Here is a 15,856-nt window from a genome sequence, read left to right as displayed (position 1 = left end):
GTTCATGTATTTTGGGGGCAGTAGGGATAGTTTTTGGACCCTCTTTTCTTTTTTTTGAGAGTCAATGTGCTTCTGCAGACCTTAAAGTTCCCAGGTGCTGCTGACACCTCCTTCCTGTGCATGGGTGCGGCCATTTTGGCTACAGAAACAACAGCATTCACCCCCATAAAAATGGGAAATGAAAGGAATTATTACAGTGCTTTGTCAACAGCAGGACTGATCATTTATTTAGTTTCATGTATAGTTACTTATTCTTTGTCAACGAGGGCACATTGCAATATACAGAAATGAAATGCACATGAAACAATTGGGAAAATGTACACAGAATGCTGACAATGGCAAGGCTCTTGTGCCTTATTCCCTGGCCTGTTCATATTAATTGACACGTCTCTCATTTCTCTTGCTTGAAACAGAAGCCATGTTGCAGCGTCATGTATCAGGATGGTTAGGCAGGTGCCAGTAAGTTCATTTAACGCTAAGTTCTGGTGGGATATGATGGGGTGGCAGCAGTCATATGACAATTGCTAGCAGCTAACCATTAAAAAATGTTCCACCTCTGAACTTATTGGTGAGAAAGGTTTTTGTTGTTTCTAAGAGCTCAAATTGTACATTGTATGATCACTTTGGAAAGCACTGTGCAAGATGGCACTTTGAAATAGGTTTCTGAGGACCTTGGAAGCTCCTTTCATAGCGCTACATTATAGAGCACTTTGCATCGGGCTTTGCAGGCACTGATTGGTGGTGCCTGCAAACTCCCTTTTGTCTGAAGCAGGGTTCTACCTGCTCCACTCCTCATGCCTTATATGGTGTCAGGTGTAGGTTAGGTGGGTGTGGCTCGGCCGAAAGTGCCCTGTTGGCTAAGTGGGGGGGATGCCTGGCAAGCCTCAAGAGGCCTGAGGGCTAGAGCTTCCCCAGCAGAATGAAAACAGCATTTGTTTTGCCCCTGTTAATTTGGTTGCAGAATCCACCGAAACAAAGGCAAGAGGAACATTTGAAAAGGAGGCCTGTTGGGTGGGGACTTTTGCTTATCCAGTCTTCAAGGCTCAACTTAGTGCAGCAGAGTTTGCTGAAACAAGGATCATCTCTTGGTGATGCAGAATGATCGCTGCAAGGGGGTCCAACAATCTGCTCTAAAGAGAATGGTGAGAAAGACACAATTACTGGACAAACTGTTACCAGGCCAGCATATAAGAATAAAACAAAAGACTTCTTGGCCAGCTTTCAATGCTTAGTTCCCCACCCCCACTCAGTAATAGAATTTGCTGAAAACCTCAATGGCAAGTTTGTCTGCATGGATTTCTAATTCCTGTCTTGCTCCTTTCAGCTGATGAGAAGTGAGATTTCCCCGCTAGGTTCTGCTAAAAATACCCCAAAATGCATATTATATTCTTTATTATATGTACCGTTATACATATAATATTATGTTCTGTGACATAAACTCAGAGCATGGGAAGCAGCTGTGTAAGGTGTTCTCAGGATCTAGACTATTGCTGTTTTGGAGTGGGATGCAATCACATACCAGGAAATTATAATTGCACAATTATAGCTGATGGGGCGGTCTTGTGCAACAAACCTGCTTCCTCAAACGACTGGACTTTTTGTGATAACGGATGTGGTGGTAAAATGTCCTGGAGAGTGTGGGATAGCAGTTGCTCTGATGCAAAGCCATCTCACCTCCATGCAAACAAAATAGAACAAATGTTTATTCAGGCGAGAATGTAGCTTAATCTCCCGGCACACAAATCAGAATGAAGGCAGAATAAATAGGTCCTCTGGAAGCACCCTTAAACTGTTGCTGATTCTTTGGGTTAGCATGAGAAGCACAGATAAATATGGGGGTGCAAAATATCTAGACCTTTAAATATAAGGCTGTCAACTAACAGCTCAAAATCTGTAGGAAAGAAGCACCCAGCATAAACATCTAAAATGTACCCAGCATACAACTTCTATATTTTCTCCCTTGCACGGTCAAATCTAATAACTTATATCTCTTGGGATGTTTACCTGATGGAATAATGAATGTAGAAAAGAAATAATTAGAAAATGAGACACAGGTAGCAGGACTAATAATTTAAAACAACACCCCTTTGATGCAATGTACAGTGGCAGGGAGGAGAAAGCTATTTTAAAAAGGAAGAAGAATTCCTGCAGAATGGAATAATGAGATACCCCAAGTAAGAAGGTCATCCTCATTAAGAAGACCATGGGAAAAATTTTGCTTGAGGGGAAGACAATGGTAGCTAAGATATGTAAGGCACAGCTTTTAAATGACAGCTAATGCACCCTGCACTGATCAGATAGTTAATTAATGTTTCAGCCATTCTCAGAATTCCAAACCTTTGAAAATCTGGAAGACAATACAGTTTAACCCATTGGTGGGCTGAAAATACAGCCATGTAAAAGGACACGGACACCTACACATGCACTATAGTGGCCCTGAAGCACCTAGTACAGTGGTACCTCAGGTTACAGACAGTTCAGGTTACAGATGTTTCAGGTTACAGACTCCGCTAACCCAGAAATATTACCTTGGGTTAAGAACTTTGCTTCAGGATGAGAATAGAAATTGCGCAGCAACAGCGCAGCGGCATCGGGAGGTCCCATTAGCTAAAGTGGTGCTTCAGGTGAAGAACAGTTTCAGGTTAAGAACGGACCTCCAGAACGTATTAAGTTCTTAACCTGAGGTACCACTGTAATTTATACGGACGCCTATTTTCCTTTATTGAATCAGGTTACAGTACACTGGCTCATATTCCTTTCACAGCATATGCTGATAGTTATATTACCTTAATACCACCACCAAGCAAATTTCCTTTCAGTAGCAGAACTGAGCCCACATTCCTTTTTCACACAAAAATCCACCTCTGGGTTTACCCCGGGCATTCTTTACGTGAGAAAATAAGAAGAGCCCATCTGCTGGATTAGTCCAATGGCTTGTCTAGTCCAGCCTCCTGTTCTCACAGTGGACAACCAGATGCCATGGGAAGCCCCAAAGCAGGAACTGCCTGCAACAGCACCCGCCCCACTTGTCACCCCCAGCAAATAACATCCACAGGCTTACTGCCTCTAGTAGTGGAGGGAGAACTTAGCTTTTCTTTGTTTCAGCCACCCAGTTAGGGAAGGGGAACCTTTTTATTGCTAAATAATTTGGAGCCAGAGAACCATGTTCTCTTTCTCATTTTGTCTATATGTTTTGCTTATCTTACTGAACCCTGTATTGATAACTTCTGGCTGCGACGTGGCTTAGAAGTCTGAAATACAAAGTAAAATAATAAAAGAAGTCTACTGAAAATCGCTCTGATCTTCTGCCTGCCCCTGCCTTAAACATTTCAAATATCCAGCAAGCGTTAAATAAAGGGAAGAAGCTGGTTTATTAATGAAAACGAACCAAAGAAGCATAGGGAGTTAAGCGATGACCGTTTGCAAAGTGTGTTGTGTATATGCCATTACCTCTGTTATCAGGAGACGCCTGCTCTTTCCCTGGTGGGTTTCAAAGCAGAGTCTGAAATAACACATGCTGTTCATGAACACTGTTAAGGATCTGGAAGTGGTAGCTATTGACATAATATTTTTTTTTAATAAAAATTTAAAACCAAAGAAGCATCTGGCAGTGATTACATATGCCTTGTTACCTTACATATGACTTGTTACTGATGGATTTCCTATGTGGGTCTGCCTTTGAAAAGCTTACAGAAGTGGTCCAGAATGGGACTGCCAAGCAACATGGAACACACCTCTCCAATTTTGGGAGCATGGGGGTGTGGGTAAAAAAGCTGGGGGACAAAACCCACCACCAAATTTCAGGGGCAGGGGCAAAATTTGGAGGAGGATAAAGCTTACTGATACTACTTGAGTATCTCTAAATGACTGTTGGATGGAAGCTGCCTATCTTCCTTTCTCCGTAATGATGCTATGACATTAAATATAATTGCTTTAGAAGAGCGGGGTGGGACCTGGACAAGGAAAGCACAAGAGGGGAGTCCTTTGTTCATGACACCATAGGATTTAAGTGTGGCCATTCTGCAATACCCCTTCATGGATCACTGCCATGTCATGGTGAAGGGGCTTGAATAACCCCAAGAAGCTATGAGCTATGCTGTGCAGGGCCACCCAAGACAGACAGGCCATAGCCAAGAGTTTAGACTAAATGTGATTCACCTGGAGAAGGAACTGGCAAAGCACTCCAGTGTTTTACCAAGAAAACTCCATGGACATTAAAAAGGAGAAGCTTTGAGAAGAAAGTGAGAATTTCCAAGGCATGCTCTGGTTCATGGAGTCACGGAGAGTCGAACACAACTAAGACGACTAAACAACAAATTCTGCAATAAATGCTCATATGGAAGAGGCCATTGGAGGTATATAGTAAATGGTTTCAGAAAAGGTACATGGGGCCACAGAATGATGTTTTGAGGTCTGACATTAGGATGGCATTTATTTCCAGCACTTCCTAATTGACTGTAGGACATTCATTCTAACATATTATCATTTAATGATTAATATGGGGAAACATATGCTTCAGAATCAGCACTTCTGAAATCTAACTTCAGAAATAAAACAAACAATTTTGGGGAAATCTTGATACATACCTGCTTTGGAAACGGATGGGTGTACACAATGCCTTCAGCACTAAGACTTGCTTTTCGTCTTGCCATGGGAACTAGCAAAATAAGAAAAGGCTTGCAACTTTTACCGTCAAGCTGGTTTGGAGCTGTTTGGTACTGATATATTTGTCTTACAGCAGGCAATCCAATTAAGATAAGAGTCTAGCATACACAAGGTTTAAAGCCTTACATAATATGGGCCTCGTCTATTTGAAGGAAGGCTTCCTCCCATATATCTTTTCCTATGAAAAGAGATCTCCTGAAAGTGCCCTTTTCTGAGCACCTCTGCTGTCAAAAGAACAGCCCCAAGGGCTACCTAAGTTGTGGTAACCTAGTTGTTGAGCTCTTTGGCATGGAAGAATCACCTGAATACCAGCTTTGTTAGAGGGTGGTTCAGGGGGACATTTGCATTAGACCCCAGACCTGCTGCCTGTTCTCCTCCCCTTTTTATTTTTAATTAACAAATGACACCATATCATTCCAAGAGTGCATTGCTGGAAGGAAGAGCTCAATTAATTTGCAATGATGGGTAAACAAATGAGAGAAAGAGAAGGAAGAAGATGTCCCATGACCTTTCCTGGTATGCCCCCACATCCTGAAGTTCACTAAGGTTATGTACCACACTTAAAACTGACCAGTCCTTTTTTAAGGGCCGGGGGGGGCATTATCAAACTTTACCCATCTCAAATTTTGCAAAATGGAGGTGGGTGGAAAATCTTTGGCTCAGCACTAAAACAAACAAACAAACAAACAAACAAGCAAACTGCTTTCTTGTGATGGTAGTCACCAGAACACTGAGTACCAGCACCACCTCTATTTTTTTTAACCAAAAAAATACTATTCAGTAGATGCCTATTCAGGAGGCACCTTGTAGACTGGCTGTAGGCATGATTTATGAGGTAAAGGTATTGGAACTTACCATCTGGATGGTGAATAATGGTGATTTTGTCTGTTAGGAAGAAAAATAAGCCAAAATGTGGTTACAACAAGTGGTCATGTGGTTTTTTTTTTTAGTCCAGTCTTTCCCCAAGTGCCATTTGATCTGCATTCATTGAATTGTGAGCATAGATCTACTTCAGAATTTCATATTTTTTTCCATTATTCCAGGGATGAGGAGCCTGCAGTCCTTCAGCTCCTGTCACCCCTGATCATTAGCCCTGCTGGATGGGGATGATGGGAATTGGTGTCCAATGATACTTGGACGGCTCTGCATCCCTGCACTGTGGTCTTATCTACACTAGTGTGGCCCTGAAAGTGGAAGTTGGCGTATCAGGATCAGGCCAATATATCCATTTTGGTTTCTCTCACTTTCTCCTTTTTCCTAATTTTAAATCAAGTTCTCCACACTTCTACATCAGTTTGAAAATTTGTTGTTGTTTTTTAAAGTCCTCATGAACATTTATCAGCATCTTTGTGTGAATTCTAATATGTACATTTTTTTGCATGCAGTTCCCCCCAATTTGAACACTTTTGCAAAGCAGTTTCCTGTAATGTAATGCTTTTTGGTACATTATGTTCACTAATACGTACACTTATATGCGTGCTTTGCACTAGTATATGCGTTTTTGTACACATTGCTTGGCTGGAGAACCGCACTGCAAAATTTGGAGAAGTGTGGCTTTCAAAGTGTGGCTGTGTTTTGGTTCTCATATTCTTTCAGAAAGTGTGAACTAATTAAGTTCACCTTGAAATGGAAACAAGGTTAAACTCTCCCCCATACCTAGTGGCAGGCCAGGTAAGAGGAAGGTCCCACAGGCATACAAATGCCCTTCCAATAAAAAAAACCCACTTTTCATGCTGAAAATGCAGAGTGTATTCTTTCACAGTCTCTTACCAACCCCGGACTAAAGAAGGTGAGGGATACAGAGTACTGTGAATCACCTCTAAAGTGATCACTGCTATTCCTTCCCCTGTCTGGGAGCAACCATAGAAAGCTGCACTCCAGCCTTCTCCATGTTTCTGCCAACCTTTTTGTAGTGCTTGGTTTTTGTTGATGAGTTGTTCGGCCCCTGACAACTCTCTATAACTTGTTAGGGAGGCCTGATTCAAACTTTGAGCATCCTTGGTATAAACAGAGGATTTCCTGGTCCAAAAATACAGAATTGCTGTTCAAAACACGTTTCTTGATTCCATTGCCTATAAGTTTGGCATTCCACACAGCTGCTCATAATTACTATTATGAATCATTTTGTGTTCTTCTATGGGAAGGCAGGTCTCCGTATTTGACAAATCGTCACAAAACTGTGGAAAAGCCTATCAAAGCCATTCCATGGGCTTCACTAGTCTTTGGTTCAGGCCTTGAAAATATATATATATACAGTTCCCTTCTGCAGCTTATTGAAATGCTAGTTAAATGTAATTTACCATACGTGCTTTCCTCCTCCGGTCTTTTTCTGATAATAGAGTCTCTGAGCTGGCGTATTTTTTCCTTAAGTAAGAAACAAACACACAAACAACAACAAAAATCAATAGCTGCAGTTGATTGTTAAAAATAATGAATGAGTAGCTGGAGGAGTTGGGCTTTTTAGTATTCTGCACACTTAAGCTTCCTAGCATAGGAAATCATTTTAAAAGACATTGGGGGGGCGGAATCTCTCTCTCTCTGTGTTTTAAAAAAGAATTTTGGTAGAGTTAGGATACATAAAGATCTCTGGAAAGTTTTCTCTAAGAGCAAATGCAATATCTCCACAGCTGCCACCCACTCCCTCAAGAGGTAATAATTGCCATCCATATGGGCAGCTACCTTGAATTTCATGGTCAAATTAAGAAAGAAGTATTTGTAACCACCCAAGAAGCAATGAGTTATTAGGAAGAACCTGTTCAGCTTTGTTCTGTCAACTTTAGTTTTGCTGCCCAATCACTCCAGTTGTCTCAGAGAAGGACAAGTCAAGTCTTCTCATAATGGTTTGGATGTCATGCTAAACCATGGCTTGAATTTGGCTTGTTTCCAACCAGAGTTAACATTAACCATAGCTTGTCTGTTTGGACAACGTTGGAAAATGAATTGCAACTATGTGAAGTCTCGGTGTTTTCAGAGCTCCTTAAATCTAGCTAATCTCTATGAACACTCAAATGCAAATGGTGAGGTGGGCTCCAGAAAGAAACTTCTGCAATATTACATATATTACAAATAAACTAAGAGAGTCAATGCAGGTTGTGCAGCAATTGTGGCCAAACCCACACCCACACTCATTAAGAACATTGCAAAATCCCACATATAAATCCAATCCAGATGTTGCACTTTTGGTCTAATCAACTATGCTTTAACAGATAGGGAATGAGCCCTGTGCCCATGTACTCTTCTCTCTCTCCTCCCTTTCATCTTTTAAGGACCTAGCTTTGGTGAAAATATGTTTGTTCCTTAAACCAACTTTCCCATAACATTCAATCAAGGACACTGTAAACCATGGAGACTTATTTGAGGGATTTCCCCTGTCACTTCCTGTTTGGCATTACCATCACTAGTATGATCACTCTGAAAATCAGCCCCAATATATTCTCCTAATATACACACTTTTGCATGCAATTTTCCATAGTGTCATGCATTTTTAAGGATATTTGCACCAATGTACGCATTTTATGCAACATTTTGCATGGTAGACATATTTTTGTACACATTACTGGGTTGCAGAACGACACTGCAAAATTTGGATAACTGCAAAATTTGAAGGATGGTTGAATTTCTGCCTGTACATTGTTTGAAAAGTGTGAATTAGCTAGCTTTGCCTTTGAATGTGAATTGACTCAAATTTCTCCTCCACCCTAACTATGAGAAACACATGTGGATGTGGTCATTAAAAATGCATGCATGTCATGAAAGTCCTAATATTTGATTTGTATCCTGGCTATATGTAGAACTATTCACAAGAGTGGGGCAGGTCAGTGGCAGAATTGCCTGCTTTGCCTGCAGATGATCCCAGGTTCAGTTCATGGATTCTCCAGTAAAACAGATCAGGTGGCAAGGGATGGAAAGGTCTCTGCCTGTCAGGTTTTGGGGAAGCGGCTTCCTCCCTCCCTTTGGCCGTGGATAAGCAGAACAAAGCGAAGAGAGTCTCTTACCATTTAAAGATATTTTAGTTATCACAGTGAAAGAACAAAGAGTTCTTTCATTGTTCTGCATGGGACAATGACAATAAAGATATTGTATATCGTAAAGAGTCCATTATCAAAGTAAAGGTGCTCCCGATTAAGGTTTCCACCTACTTCCCCCCTCGTCACCCTCGTCACTTCCTTGTCTTGCAACCTGATCTCTAAACCACTATGCCTTCTGTGTAGCTACCTTATCTAATCTCTTTGACCTTGGACTGAGCGGCTGGACACTTTCCAGTGAACCAAGAGTCTATTGACTCTCTTTTTCTCAGTTCTTCTTCTCCTAGCTGTTCCCCACTCAACTCTGCCCAGCTTTTGTCTTCTAAACTATGTTCCTCTGCAAACCACTGCTCCAAATCTATACTGCTCTGCTGCTCCTGGGCAGCTTCAGGATCCTGGTCAGGGGGAGGGGGAGGTTCCCACCATTCCTCATCAGAGCAACACTCCTCAGCCTGGTCTCTGACACTGCCTGAGATCCTGGAGGGATGCTGACAGTCAGAGAAGATAATACTGGACCTCATGGACAAAGCGACTGACTTGGCACGAGGAAGCTCCCTATGTGTCTAACACTGGTACATCCAACTCAGGTTTAAAAACACACAACACAGGAGAAGAAAAATGTGAAACCCACTAAAACAGCAGAGATACTTTGATGAACTAGCTTGTAACCACCACACAAAATACATGAGGCTTCTACCTGCTGGGTAGCTTCTAATCCACTTCTGTGATTCTGCCATTCTTTAAATTTCTCCAGAGCTTCATCCACAGAAAGTATCCCCTTCTTCACCTGCTCCTGCAATAGGATGAGCTCTTCTTGCCTCAATGGGATGCTTGGCTTGACGGTGCTGTATGTGGTCCTGTCACCTTGAGCTTTATCTTCAGGGAGCAAATGCAAACATTCAGGACAGAAGCAAAACCCCTTTTTGAGCTGCATATATGATAGAAATCTAGATTTCTGAAGCAGAGAAAATGGACAGTCTAAGTGCAATTACTAGATACCTTTTCAGTGTGGTGTAGTGGTAAAATGATATAATGGTTAGCATATCAGAATAGGGGTGGGGAGACACAGGTTAGTTGCCTGGGCTAATTTCACTATATTTCAGCCACACAGGGTTGTTGAGAGGGTGCAAATGGAAGGGGTGACCCACCTCTAGCCCCCTGGAAGAAAGGCAAGATATAAAGGAAATAAATACATAAACCCAAACGGTAAAGGTCTCAATGATGGGGGGAAGATGTTGCTTCACCCTGACTCCTTAGAGACACCAGAACATTTAGCTTATTTTCCTTGGTCAGCCTTTATATGTATTATCAGAGCTTTGCCACAACTCCCATTAAGACAGGGTAGGGAACCTGTCATTTTCCAGATGATGGTGGACTCCAGCTCCCATTAGCCCCAGCATGGTCAGTGGTGAGGAATGATGGGAGTTGTTGACATACAAAATTTGGATAACTGTGTATCTCCCATCCCTGTACCAAGAGATGAGTAACAGGTAGAGCTTTCCCTAAGACCTTGTTTCTCCCTTACCTGCTAGGTCTATCAGATTTCAATCTGGATCCCAGCTGGAATATCAATAACTTTTAAGCTCCAGGGTTAAATTCTATGTTGATAAATGAGACAAATGCTGCCAGGGATTCAAATACCTAGCTGTGATGGGGGTTTCATCCTGGTACACAAAGCATTCACATTCATGGCCATTTGCCTGATTAATTCACTCTCTGTTGAATTTAGTTGTCGTTGGAGTTCCCTTTGTGAGACAGCACTGTACCATTAACTAATTATGAAATTCAAGAAAGGAATCACTGACACATTACATTAAGGCCAGGCACTTTGGTTCATAAGCAAAGACAGGAAATCTAGCACTACCAAGATAGCTTTCCACAGCAACCAGTGTGCACACCACACTTTCCTGAAGACAAACTCTGTGTCATACTGAATTATCTCTATACTAGAGCTGTACACCATTGTTGTTGTTGTTGTTTAGTCGTTTAGTCGTGTCCGACTCTTCGTGACCCCATGGACCAGAGCACGCCAGGCACTCCTGTCTTCCACTGCCTTCTGCAGTTTGGTCAAACTCATGCTGGTAGCTTCAAGAACACTGTCCTATGCAATATTTTTCTTTACAGCATTGGACTGTATACAGCTTAAAGCAGCTCGATATCAACTTGAGTGCTGGAAAGGTAAAATAGGTTGGCCAGGAAGCTCACTTGCATTACAGTTGCCTGGCCTTCACTGTATTCCGCATAGATGAAGATCAGACATTCAGTTTGCAATCATATGCACGCTTACCGAGGTGTAAGCTGCATTGCACACAGTGAAACTTATTTGGAGGAAAAATCTATGGGGTTGTGCTGCCTGGCAACTGAAGGCTGATGTGCCAAAACTCCCCATGGATGTGATCTCTTTTGTGGTCCCTCAACCAACAATATATTGATCCTCATTTTATTGTCTTGTACCAATGAAAAGCTTTAAAAGATCAACATTATGATTTGCAGTTTTTATTGTACCCGGTGGGCTACATGTAGCATGGTAGCATGGAGAAGCTGGCCAGCCTATTAAAAATGCATTTATTTCAGCAGGTGATTGATGCTTAGAAATTATTTGAACTTGTAGAGCAGTAACCTTGGACATCGGTGCACCAGCAGCGTCAATAATACCGATATTTAATCATCTCCTAGGAAAATGTTATAATGCCGCTTGAAGGTTACAGTAAACTCACTGCTCATAAAAATGGAACAAACAGTCAGGAATTCTCTTTTCATTGATTAAATGGCAATGAACACAGTGGTGTCCTAAACAGGGCACAAGATAATATGCTGACCGCCAACTCTACATATTTGCTCACAAGAAAGTCCCAGTGGTCTGAAATGGAGCTTTCCCCTTGCTAATTGTGCATAGCTCTGTATCCTTAAATTGTTGTCCTGTCCCAGTAAGGACCCCTGACCATTAGGTCCAGTCGTGGCCGACTCTGGGGTTGTGGTGCTCATCTCACTTTATTGGCCGAGGGAGCCGGCGTACAGCTTCCGGGTCATGTGGCCAGCATGACTAAGCTGCTTTTGGCAAACCAGAGCAGTGCACGGAAACGCCATTTACCTTCCTGCTGAAGCAGTACCTATTTATCTACTGGCACTTTGACGTGCTTTCGAACTGCTAGGTTGGCAGGAGCAGGGGCTGAGCAAACGGGAGCTCACCCCGTTGTGGGGATTCGAACCACCGACCTTCTGATCAGCAAGTCCTAGGCTCTGTGGTTTAACCCACAGCGCCACCCGCGTCCCTGTCCCAGTAAAGGAAGTTAAAAAAAACTAAACTGCATCCGCTTGGAAACTTATGATTCTCTGGGTTAGAACTTAAGAACTTAAGACCTGAGCTTGGAGGTCAGTAGAGTTGCACAGCACAGCTCCTGACTGAGAACTATACCTCTAGAAGTGGGAGGCTCCCTTTTCTAATGCCTTGCAAGTAGAAAAGTAGTAGATCAAGCATAGCTTTTCTTTCCAACAGTGTTATTTCTGGTGGGGAGCACTAAAACAAGCCCTGAAATGGGATGTTCCAAGGAAATGGAGGAGATGGGACTGAGCCAGTCTGGGATCTGCTGGATCCTGCACCAGTCTTGCTGTCATCAGATGATGGTGTCAGGCTTGATCTGGACTGATCTCTGTACCAGTCATTCTGCCCTTCCCTTCCACTGCTACTCCTCTGAGTGGCTGGGCTGTGGCTATGGCATTGGTCCTGTCCCTCGAGAAGGCCCTGCCAGCTGGTTGGATTGTGCCCTAAGTCTCAATCTAGCTCTGTAACTGTCACATTTGCCCTGTGATTGCTACCATTGGCAGTGCAGCCTGGCAAAGAACAGTAAGAAATGAGAAAGGACTGCAGAAGAATAGATGCATTTAACATCCAGTCCTAGACTGACAATGTAAACTTACCCTGCCACAAGTTGTGTCAGGGAACCAGCAAACAGGAGTTTTTTTTGCAGATTGTTGCATTGGGTTATTATACTGCCATGAGCAGCCTCTCTGGACCATATATATACATAGATCTATAAATCCACAAAATCATCATACCTGGTTTTCTGGCAGCGCACAGCAACTTCTCATTACCAGCATGAGTTCTGGTTGCCTTCTGCTGAAAAACTACACGAAAAGGAAATTAGGAAATGAAAGATGGCAGCAGAATAAGTATGGTGATTACTTTTGAGAACTCCAGTGCCTCACAAGAGCATCCAAGGACCTTGAAAAGAGATTATAAGGAAATAGCATGAGCTCTCACAGTGCCGATGAGCATCACTTTGGAATACTTCTGGGTAGAGGCAAATTAAGAAGTGCAGTATCCCTTCATGATGCTCACAGCCACACCCCCTCAAAGTCACGCCCCCTACTAAGATTATACAAGCGTCTTAGATTATACAATAATCTTATAATCATTCATTAATAATAATAATTAGGGATGCATTGTAATGCAGATCTCTCTGTGTTGCCTTTCAGATAGATCTATTTTTTGTGCGAATGATTTGGAGTGTATCAATATCTTTTTTTCAGAGCAGCTTAAGTCGCCTTTTCCTTGAAGTTCCTTTGTCCATAACAAAACTTGCACACCATTCTCTTCAGACTGAAGCACCTCCCTGCAGCCTTGGCCTCCCCTTCCTGGTCCAGCTCTCCACTGCCCCAGACCACCCTTGGCCACACATGGCAGGAAGCTTGGTTGTGTCAACAAATAGAGAGGACATATCCGTCAATCTGCTGATTTATCTCAGTTTCTCATTTCTCAAATCTGATGTTCAGTTCTCCACATTTTCTCAACAGGATGTGATTTTTTTTACACATATAAGTCCTCATGATAATCCATCAGCATTCTAGCAGGAATGTTTCCCACAAGACACCCATTTCTGTATGCAGTGGTTTAGTGGTTAGAGTGCTGGACTAAGACCTGGCGTCAAATTCCCACTCAGGTCTCTGGGTGACCTTGGTCCAGTCACTGTCTCTCTCAGCCTAAACGACCTCACAGGGCTGTTGTGAGGATAAAATGGGAAGAGGGGGAATTGTAGGCACTTCTTGAATGAGGTAGAAATGTAATAATAAACAATAAATAAAAATAAACAGGCACATCTTTGCAAGTTGTCAGGCACTGGGCAGAAGAGGAATGGGAGAGGGAAATAATGGGAGAGGAGGAAGAGGAAGCACCAGGATGGTGACAGCTGACGGACACAGTGTCTTTAGAAAGCATTCCAGAACTCCCCTCTCCCAGAACACAGCAAGCCTTGAAAGTAGGAGAGCAAAGAGCTCAGAAGCAGAGGCCCTCAGCGCCACCCGTAGGGGAGATGAAGACAATGACAAAAGAGGAAGTGGGAGGAAAGGGGGGGGGGTGAAGAGTCACTCAGGACAGCATCACTATCCCAAGAAGCTGTGTTCCAAGCCTATCTCTAAATATTGAATAAAAAGCAGATGGTAAGAACTTGTCTTGTATGTTCCTGGCAACTGGCCATGGAGGTTGCTTACTGCCGCCTGACACAAGAATTCTCCGCCAATATAATGTTTATTGTATGTTATTTTCATCAATATATACATTTGTATGCATACTCTCAGGGGTCAGCAAACTTTTTCAGCAGGGGGCCGATCCTCTGTCGCTCAAACCTTGTGGGAGGCCAGACTATATTTTGGAAAAATAAAATAAAAAATGAACAAATTCCTATGCCCCACAAATAACCCAGAGATGCATTTTAAATAAAAGGACACATTCTACTCATGTAAAAAAACCAGGCAGGCCCCACAAATAACCCAGAGATGCATTTTAAATAAAAGGACACATTCTGCTCATGCAAAAACACATGGATTCCCGGACCATCCACAGACCGGATTTAGAAGGTGATTGAGCAGGATCCTGCCCCCGGGCCTTAGTTTGCCTACCCATACCCTAATACACATTTTTCTATTGGTTTTTTGGTTGGAGAAGTGTGTTGCAATTCTGGTGGGGAATTTTGCTTATGCTCAGGGGGCAAGGCAGGGCATCAATGAGGTTAAGGTGAATCAATGGGAGTGCCAGGCTGTCTCCACCGATGTGTCCGCATTGCCCGGACCATATTGCTGTGCTGCCCGCATCAACCCAGTATGTGGCACAGCCACTACTGCCAGGTGACAGGCTCCACAGTGCTACTCCACCAACATGGCCGCTCCTGCAATGCCATCATGTTTCACGCCAGTCTAGTGTCAACTGCTCGCAGCAAAGGGGTCAAGGTCTGAAGAGAATTCTACCCTAACATTTGGACAGGCCAAATGTTAATGGCCAAGGGAAGAAAAATGAAGAGTGTGTCCTCTAACAAATTACCCGAAGAGAAAATAAATTGGGTCCAGGACAGGGATACATTCAACAATGTCCCTGATTAGGAAGTACTTTAACTGATAGGCCTGGGTATTTCTGCTGAGTTTTGCAATGCCACAGCAATGAAATAAATGGAATTACTTCTCCAGCTGTTCAAAGTCAAATTGCTAGAACCACTTTACATTCAGCGTCTTGCTGAAAATCATTTTCAGCTGGCAACAAACACTCTGAGTGGGCGAGGTAAGAGAAAATAAATTATTCACTTTTTTTGGACGGAATTAGGAAAACATGTAACTAAACTGCAACACAGCAGGCACACGGGCATGCTATGATTTGAGGAGAAAACAGCGAAGAAACATGTCGACATTTCTCACAACACTTAACAAGCCAAGGCACCCGATTTTGGCAATGATAAACTGGAGCACATCCAGTGGATGGACAGCATATTGAAGGTCTGGAAACTTAAGTCCTATGAGGAATAGGTGAAAGAGCTGGGTATGTTTTACCTGGAGAAGAGATGATTAAGGGAAGGCATGGCTGGATTGCCCCATAGAAGATGGGGCAGACTTGTTCTCTCTCTGTGAGATCTTGTGGGCTCTGTGAGATTCACCAGGGGTTGAAGTGGTGGGATGAGTGAGGTGCCCACAAGGGTGCCACCTCTTGAGCTACCGCTGCCCAAGGTGGCTGTTTCACCCTGTCTCATGAGCAAGCGGACCCTGCTCTTGCTCCACAGAGGACCTATGGGTGGAAATGGGTGGAAGCTGTTTGACAGTGGAACATACTGCCCAAGAGCTGAGGATCTTTCATCCACTGGAGATACTTAAGCGGCTGATGGATGACTATCTGTTAGGGGGGGAGT

At 43.0% G+C, this 15,856-nt stretch overlaps 1 protein-coding gene across 1 annotated transcript in view; it reads right to left on the bottom strand.

Moving 5' to 3' along the window:
- Positions 1 to 227: 227 nt before the first annotated feature.
- The window catches only part of BANK1 (B cell scaffold protein with ankyrin repeats 1), a 144,122-nt gene continuing 128,493 nt past the window's right edge, over positions 228 to 15,856 (bottom strand). Inside the window, exons 11-17 of the mRNA XM_077934595.1 lie at positions 12,747 to 12,815; positions 9,388 to 9,566; positions 6,966 to 7,029; positions 5,521 to 5,550; positions 4,587 to 4,657; positions 3,451 to 3,502; positions 228 to 1,130 (exon numbers count right to left, since the gene is read on the bottom strand). Of these exons, the coding sequence (XP_077790721.1) occupies positions 3,491 to 3,502; positions 4,587 to 4,657; positions 5,521 to 5,550; positions 6,966 to 7,029; positions 9,388 to 9,566; positions 12,747 to 12,815 (425 nt within the window). The 3' untranslated portion in view covers positions 228 to 1,130; positions 3,451 to 3,490. The remainder of the gene's footprint in view (positions 1,131 to 3,450; positions 3,503 to 4,586; positions 4,658 to 5,520; positions 5,551 to 6,965; positions 7,030 to 9,387; positions 9,567 to 12,746; positions 12,816 to 15,856) is intronic.

The sequence above is a fragment of the Podarcis muralis genome, chromosome 9 (assembly GCF_964188315.1).
Source record: "Podarcis muralis chromosome 9, rPodMur119.hap1.1, whole genome shotgun sequence".
Classification (NCBI taxonomy): domain Eukaryota; kingdom Metazoa; phylum Chordata; class Lepidosauria; order Squamata; family Lacertidae; genus Podarcis; species Podarcis muralis.
This window is presented reverse-complemented; position numbering and strand designations above follow the sequence as displayed.